At 33.8% G+C, this 8,694-nt stretch overlaps 1 protein-coding gene and 1 long non-coding RNA gene across 2 annotated transcripts in view; both read left to right on the top strand.

Moving 5' to 3' along the window:
• The first annotated feature begins 1,439 nt into the window (after window positions 1–1,439).
• Window positions 1,440–8,694, top strand: part of LOC115446091 (gamma-aminobutyric acid receptor subunit beta) — a 34,245-nt gene continuing 26,990 nt past the window's right edge. Inside the window, exon 1 of the mRNA XM_030172648.2 lies at window positions 1,440–1,915. Within this exon, the coding sequence (XP_030028508.1) occupies window positions 1,836–1,915 (80 nt within the window). The 5' untranslated portion in view covers window positions 1,440–1,835. The remainder of the gene's footprint in view (window positions 1,916–8,694) is intronic.
• On the top strand, window positions 2,082–3,491 carry LOC115446092. The gene is made up of 2 exons (XR_003938881.1): window positions 2,082–2,171; window positions 3,245–3,491. It is a non-coding gene; the product is annotated as an uncharacterized LOC115446092 (long non-coding RNA).

Genomic DNA, 8,694 nt, shown 5'->3' with positions numbered 1-8,694 from the left:
CAATGAGAAATTCGTGACATGTAAATAATTATAGGTGACGACATAAATTCTGTTAAGTCGAATGTACATTACAGAGGTTTTTGAATATAAGCTAGAAAAATGAACTGCCTGAGAATGGATTTGAAAGAAATTTGGCACGCAGATATAATAAGTTAACTAATATGCTACTTTTTCCCTAGGAAAGAGGTCAAGCTTTTATTCCGGAAAACACACTAGGACGCGCTATGTCTCGCATATTTGCTTGTAAAAAATAATGTGACTACTAGAGTGTCAATAATATTACGATTGACAATGAAACTGAACAGATATTGTTACGCGAATTATTTGTGTGGATACGCAAGAGTGTAATATTGATTAATTCAATTTAAAGAAGGGCAACGCGGGTATGTTTCTAATAATATAATAAATTGGAAGTGGGCTTCATACAATAAGACATAAATTGGGTTGCAACTAGTATTCTTAGTAAAAGTTTTAGGGCCCGTTTAACAAGTTTAAGTAAATTTTATTTGATAGTTATCATATTAAATAGCTAATGTAGATAATTTGTAGTAAGGTACAATGATAAAAATAAATGTATTTGAGTGCATAGATTAGGGTGTAACAATTGTATTTGATATTATTATAATATATTTATGTATCGAATATCATTTACTTAAAACTTATGAAATAGGCGCTAAATGTTATAAAGCGTAAAAACCTTAGTTTAGTCTTATTACTGATACAGTTAATAGTACAAAATAAACAGAAACATTTGTTTTGCAATACAAAAAAACATTGCGGCCAATGCGGCTCGCTTACGGAACAAGCTTATACAAAACAAGGAAAAGACCTAGTTTAATAATAATAATTCTTGTTGTCAGTTTCCAAGATTTATGTGAATTTTTATTCAATTAAATAAGCTTAGAAATTTGCTTGAATAGTTCAAGACATATGTATGATGATCTGTTTGGAAATTATGATAGAAAGTGCCACTTCAATGGACCTTTTTGGCAAGTTAAGCGCTTGAGCGATGAAATTTGGGCCCGTGTGCAGGCCCATGCAGCGCTAGCTAATTGCGAAATGAATAATTAATTGGCAGGCAAATAGCGGCCGGTAATACCGCTAAATATTCAATATCCATGCAAATCGTAATGTTTGTTTTATAATAAAATAAGTAGCTGATAAACTTACATTCTGACTCATATTATTATAATACGCTAATACGCGTTTCATTAGTACATACAGAATAAGAAAAATGTAAAGAAAACGTTATGAATTAGTCATTAAAAACACTATAATTGTCATTATCCGTTATTGTTATTTAAGTACAGGTGATAGACGTAATTAAATTTTAAAGATTGTTTCTAATAAAGACCTTTAATAAAAAATATTAAATTGAAACGTGTCATCACAAAGATGGACTTTACAAAGGAAATTTGTAAGTTTGTTAAATCAAGTGAGATTTATTTTCCGCGGTGTCGCGCGCAGGTTTGAAGTTTGAATGCCAAGAAGTCCAGTAGTGTAGTAATTAGGAGGTGAGTACGCGTCGCATCGGTAGGGGCGGCGCGACGGTCGATAGCTGGAGCGACAGGCGGTGGCGGTCCGGGTCATGCCTGCTGCGATCGATAGCAGCGCGGCGGGAACACTCGCTGCGAGCCAGCATTACGCGTTCTGCCACTAGACGAGTACGGCAGCCTGGCGAGCAGTGAGCCAGTCCAGGCCAGTCCGCCGCGCGACACCGGCGACCGGTGAGCGGCAAGCGGTGAGCGACGAGCGGTGAGCGACGAGCGGTAGCGACTGCGGCGAGCGTCGTCTAGCACGCGCCAACTCGCTCCCATGCGCTGCCCGCACGCGTCATGAGCGGCGCCAGGCCCCGCAGCGCGCCGCTTCTGCTGGCGTTGGCAGCCGCCTTCCTACCGCAGGCAAACCATGTTGCGTGAGTACTGCATACATTTTAACTAGCGTCCCCGGTGACGTAAAACTTTAGTACAGTTCCCCGATAAGCTGCGACGATCGTAAATCTCGGCGGGGCAGTAAAACGAAATGCATTACATTTACGATGTATGACAACGTTATTATTTTTCTTTTACGATAAAATAACTTTGACTATATTTTCACATCGCGAAAACAGTTTGAAGTTGGGCGTTGCAGCGTGTAGATTATGGGCGGGCAAAAGTTTGTTCTTCAACTAGGTACAGTTTTATTAAAGGAGCACGTTTTCTATATTAACATGTTCTATGTGAAATGTGCATTAGTATACAAAATACAAGGAATAAAAATGCAAAGGAATGTTTATGCATTAAAAATCAAGAAATGTAACCATTTGGGAAGACATTTTTTAAGGTTTGATATAATGTAACAGTACCTGAAGCTGTATCGCATGCATTGTCAAAATAACTAAATACGTTAGACGCTAGTATTTTTTCTAGAACAAACAATTTTGAATAAATCTACATTCCTTGCATTTAAAAATAATTTCGGAGAATTATTATTGTTTGGCCGAATCATTTATTTATTACAAGGTGACAAAATGTCCATCTAAATATTTAGGGAGGTGACAGATATTGGAACCTAATTATAATCCTTACTTTTGTTGTGGTAATTACTTGCAATGAGACATTATACATGTTTTAAATGATTATTAACCAAATCATTCTTTAAAATTTCACAAAATGATTGTTGATAATGATGTGTTCAAATTACGTCACAGACATCTATATTTTTTCTGTCGACACGATTGCACTATGTTAAAAAGCCTATTTTCTTCGGGGAAACGAAATTAATGTGTTCCTTGATTTATTTAATACTCCGTAGAATATTTTGAATACTTTTTAATGAGTATCCAATATTCAAATTCATAATATAATTCTTATCCACTTATTTGAGGTTAAATGAGTTAATTCATTCGACGTGTGTATAGAAGGTCGTCATTGAATTTTTTAGCTTTAATGAATAGAACCTTTTTACTAAATATTTATTTTTTTAAGAAAGAAGTAAGTCAAAAGCGTTGCTGCTTAGTATAAAGACGACGCACCGCGAGCTTATTTTCAAAAGGAGAATCGTCATAACGCAATATTCGAATTTTTTAATGTCACTTCCAATTCAGAAGCTTGAATATTTATTTATTTTTTAGGCAAATAGTAAACTCGTGACAGGTTTAAACAAAAGTGCATTGGTTAATTTTTTTTCTACTCCTACTTTGTAGCAACATTGTTGTTCTATTGTAGCCTTTGAAACTCATTCATTCGACTCTTGTTTTTCCCAGTTCGTAACAATAAACTAATGTTTCATCATTTGTTATGGTGTCGGCGTGGGAAAATCCATGGATAAACTGAAGTAGAATTTCTATACATCAATAAAAGCGTGCCTGATGTGGAATGTCCACACGTGGGTTTGATGTGAGTTAGAATTCAACTACAACGAAGCTGTCTTCAAAAGCATCATTGAAGAGGACTACATTTGTTGTTTATCACAAATCTTTAATATAGTGAAATAAAAAATGTTTATACCTACAGAATTTATTTATACACATTGCCCAGCTATCGGTCAGAATTAATTTAATAGATATCGTAATTAATTACCTATCGAACTTAATCTTAATGTATATTTTTATAGAATAGTTATAAAGCCACTTTAGCAAAAAAACGCGAAATGTCTGTGACGATGTTCTTAAAAAGGCTTTCATGTGTCAGGTATTAGATGCGCAGTAGACACCCAGCAATACGGCGCTCTAACAGAATTTTTAAAAGCTATCAATCCAAGTTTATAATACATAATATGGAAAAAATAAACACAATATTTCTACAGTATATTATCTTTACTTGTTTGTTTAGCTTTTTTGTAATTACGGTATTTTTTCACAGATTTCATAATAAAAATGCCACTAAAATTATTGATTCTGTTAATTACACATCATGTTTATTTGCAACCAACATTATTAGATAGAAAATTTAATAAGAAACATTTCGGTACTTTAAAATAAAAAATATTATACCTATACTTAATTCTAAAAGCGATTTCAATATTATCCTCACTAGGGTATTATTCATTTTCTCTTCATAACTTTTGTGATTTATTTATTACGTCTTTAATTTCTTTTCACGTTTTTTCTTCGTTTTTGTATTTTGACGGCATACGGCAGATCTAGTATTGGTCTATTGGATTAAAGAATTTACATCTAATTATTCCATCTGAAATACATGTTGGATACATTATACCTCATCAATCATTCGATTTCTCCTAAGCACATTTACATCTTGCATTTTCTTAATCGTGTATCATTCATTTACTTGCAGCGTCTCATGCCAAAAATGGCTGCGCCACATTTGCCAGTTTCTGAACATTAAGACAGCGTAAAATAAAATATGAAATATAATGCATTTTTTTTTTCAGATTACACGTAATCTATATGTAGGTTTTATAATATTATAACATTTCTCGTTATCTCAGATATCATCGACATATTGAAAAAAAAATTAAATAAACACAACTTATTGAGAAACGATAAATTTTCATTATTGAACAGCTTATGTGCCACATGAAATATACAATAAAAATAAAACAAAAACGTACAATTCAATATTATTACAAAAAAATATAACTAGAAAAATAACAAAAAAAACTTTGTACTCTCACTGTCCCGTGGGCGTAGTTGCGCACGTGATAACGTGCGTAGTACGACCACCGCTCCAAGGTACCAAGTTTTAATCACGGGTCGAGAAAAATTATCTTGGGTTTTATGACTCGGTATCAGCCTCAAATCTGTTTGATCTCAGTATGACGATACGCTCACACCCTATAATGTTATGGGAGGGAACACACAAAGACTAGAAGGTACCCTGGTTGCACCTCTGGTTACCCCTTCTTGGATAAATGGGTACTCTGGGATAAATTTCCTCTTGCACATTTCTTATATTTTCATAGCTTCTAGGCTCTTAGTATGTAGTTCGTTTTTACATAAGAATAATTGCCGTTATGCGCTCTTACATTTCTTACATTTCAGATCTTGGGATTTTGCCTCGGTATCAGCCTCAAATCTGAAATTTAAACTCAGTATGACGATACGCTCGCACCCTATAATATTATGGGAGGGAACACACAAAGACTAGAAGGTGCTCTGGTTGCACCTCTGGTTACCCCTTCTTGGATAAATGGGAACTCTGGGATAAAGTTCCTCTTGCACATTTCTTATATTTTGGTAGCTTCTTGGTTCTTAGTATGTAGTTCGTTTTTACATAAAAATAATTGCCGTTATGCGCTCTTACATTTAACCTTTAGCCTACTCAAATTATAATAAGTCAGCCATTTGTATAAATTATATTTCGATATCACGAAAACCTTTTGTTTTTAAAAATCAATAGCGGGTAATATTCCGTCGACATAAACAGTTAAATGCTCTTGAAATAAATATTAAGTATTTTCTATTCGCGATAGTTCGATGCCCCGTAACTAGCTCTCTTATCTTTTCAAGGGAACATGTATAGATAGATAATATATTTCTTAAATTGTAAACGTTAAAATGTCAGAAAAATACAAAAACAAAAGGCCAGGTCTATAGCCCGAGGAGTTATTCCGATACGCTTTTAGTGCATCAAAGAGTGTTTATTTATTTATTTATTTATTAGCACTGCCACATTGTACTACATATAATAACAGTTACACATGGTTACACTAGTTTTAAACAATAATTAAAGTCACTGATATGTACAACAAGTACGGCGTACATAACATTCGCCACAGCACTCAGCGAGTAGCATATTTTTATGGGGCCTCAAAACGGTACAAATAATATTAATAATAATTAAGAATTTTTTAAACTACAGATACAATATAAAAAAAAAACAAAAACAAAAACTTAACTTCTATGACAACAAAAAAAAAAAATGAAATAAACCATGTAATTGTGAGGGTTATGAAAGTAATTCGTAAATCTTGCGTTTAAAGATCGGGTAAGAGTCATGGAACACGTCTAATTCCTTACAAGCTATTAAAAAGTGATTGTACTGGTTGCAGATTCTAGTACAGGGCGATTGAAGACCCAAGTTAGTTTTAGAAAATGGAGTATAAAAAATGTTGCGAGTTGGATTTCGCGAAACTGAAAGGCTGAAACGTTCGAGTATAATATGGTTACAATTAGTTTTACCGTTTAAAATCTTATGAAGCTGACACATGTTCTGGAGTTTACGACGATTAGTGAGCGATAGTATTTTAAATTTATTCAACCGTAGATTATATGGACATCTATGTGAAAAGCCAGGAGTGAGAAAAGCCAGGTGTCGTGTAAACACTCTCTGTATATTCTCTACGCGTTGTGAGTGCACGCTGTAGAAGGGCTCCAAACTGCGGCCGCGTATTCTAGATGACTGCGAACTAATGCATTCTTGTATTATATCCGACGGCGGTCCCATGATATGAGAGTATACATTTAAATTCTGAGCAACTCTGGTAATATATAATTCAATATCTCGATGAAAAATATTTTTATATTCTTTTTCAAACCACTGGCATCACCCTTTCAATTTTGAGGATAGGTGGGATTTCTTACTGTAGCATAAGTTTAATTAAATATGAACTATTTTATCGGTATCTTGCCTTTGAAAAATGTTATTAAATACCACTATTGATAATTTAAGATGCAAACTCTGCAATTACATTCAATATCTACTTATAATATTCACGTGCATTAGGCAAAAAAAATCTTTGAGAGTCTGAACACATCTCGTAAATATAATATCAAAAGCGCTGCAAATAATAATTCGTCAGCTTACGTGAATATGTAAAAGGTTTCACTTTTTGATCACAGAATAATATTTCGAGAATATAATCTCGTATTAAAACACATTATTATCCTTATCACTTCATGATATTTGATTTAAAATATCTAGTTAGCAAGATAATAATGTAAATATTATTTCTTGGAAAAATATATTTTGAACACTATAAATACGATTAGTAAATGAATTATGCTGAAATTCTAACTCTCAATCAATCACGGCCGCTATATTTTCTTACAACTAAATATAAACTAAGCTATCAATGGTTACCCCGCTATTAAGGGAATTAAAACACTGATTAATTATTTGTATGTATTATAGAAGGTCCGGGAAATGAGACGATTTCAAATTATTAAAAAAAAATCAAAATGATTACATATTTATAATAAAATGTTGGTCTCCTCGCGCCCAAAGAATGTTTAACTTGCAGTTAGGGCGTCAGTGTTCATCCCATAATAAAATATTAAATATACTAAAACAAATTGTTTGTTTACTATGAGATTTCCATTAAACATACAATTACAAGCGTGGCTTATGTATATGAGTCACTGGTTTTTCCTAATGTTTAAAAACTAAAATTTTTATATACTATTTTTCGTCTAAGCCCCATTTCGCCCTCTACATTGTAGGCATTTGCATTCGATTTAGGTAATCTACACACGCGAGCGTAGCACGCGAAGTCCTATTTAACCCAAACTTAAGTGTTGAACCAATTTTTCGAGTGAAAGCGTAATAATAAGATGGATATGGTTTAGGGAAGGCGGACTAAGGTATTCAAATCAAATTAAAAGCTGTTGCTAAGCGCTAAGTTGTTTACGAAATGTACTTACGGTGCTGAAACGTTTTTGTTAGTGCCAAGACTTAATGACTTTTGAATGGTAATGATTTATCTTACCGCTTGATATATTCAAGTTATATGTAAATAAGTGATACTCGTCCCTTTATCTACGTGGGAAACCTTCTCAGGAAATGACCACCCTGTTCTTTTTCGGGACAAAAAAGCTTATGAAAGTTAACGCTGCATTTAAAATATTTGTATTCACACGGAAAGCGATCATCAAAGGGTTAAACGTGAAACATTGGCGCACAAAACTGTATCACGTTCCGGGAACATATGTATCCGGTTTCAAACTGGCCGGCATAATTGTATCGACTGGCGAGGGATAATTATCTATCGTCAGTCGATACTCAATATCAAACCCATTCGTTACCATCAGGTACAGAGGGATCACTTTTCCGTGCCCGCTTAAATATCTTATACATAGTATGTTATATATGTAGATTTATTTTTAACAAAATTTAATATATCCCTACAGGTCCAATACTTTCCACTCTATAAGTTGGTGTAATATTATATTATTTTGATACCGTTTATTTAAATTCTTTCATGAAACAGACAAGGTTTTTGTCGGGCTGGCTAACGTCCTTCTTTAGGCAGGTCTTGGACACCTTACCTAGTTATGTATATGTTACGTATTCTCGAAGTTGTGTATGCGGTTTTCCTCAACTCTTACAAAGGACTTGAGTTAAAGAAAGAATAATATTCCGTGTTTGAAATAAGGTGACAATTTCACATGGATAGCGAAGAACTTGTATAACATGGTGCACGCCCATTCCAATTTCATTGCGATTTGCGTGCATAAATGTAGCCCGCGCTTCACTTGACTTGGAAAGTAAAACATTTCAAAGGCGTAGTAAAGTCGTATAATCTTCTCTTTTCTCTACTACGAGGAACAGACTGAAATAATAGAGCTGTGCAAAGTAATACGTCTTTATCTTTCACTTAATTTCTTTAATGAGTTCTTTGTGAAACTTTTATATTATTTCGGTCGATTGTTTGTTTTACAATTCAATGCTGTTAATTATCTTCGTAATCAAATTTCGCTTCTGTTTGACTGTAAATTCTATTCATAGAATACATTCTTTTTGTTTTTCACGACGG

Source organism: Manduca sexta, chromosome 27, assembly GCF_014839805.1.
Source record: "Manduca sexta isolate Smith_Timp_Sample1 chromosome 27, JHU_Msex_v1.0, whole genome shotgun sequence".
Taxonomy (NCBI): domain Eukaryota; kingdom Metazoa; phylum Arthropoda; class Insecta; order Lepidoptera; family Sphingidae; genus Manduca; species Manduca sexta.
The sequence above is the reverse complement of the archived record's forward strand: the minus strand, read 5'-3'. Positions and strand labels throughout refer to the sequence as shown.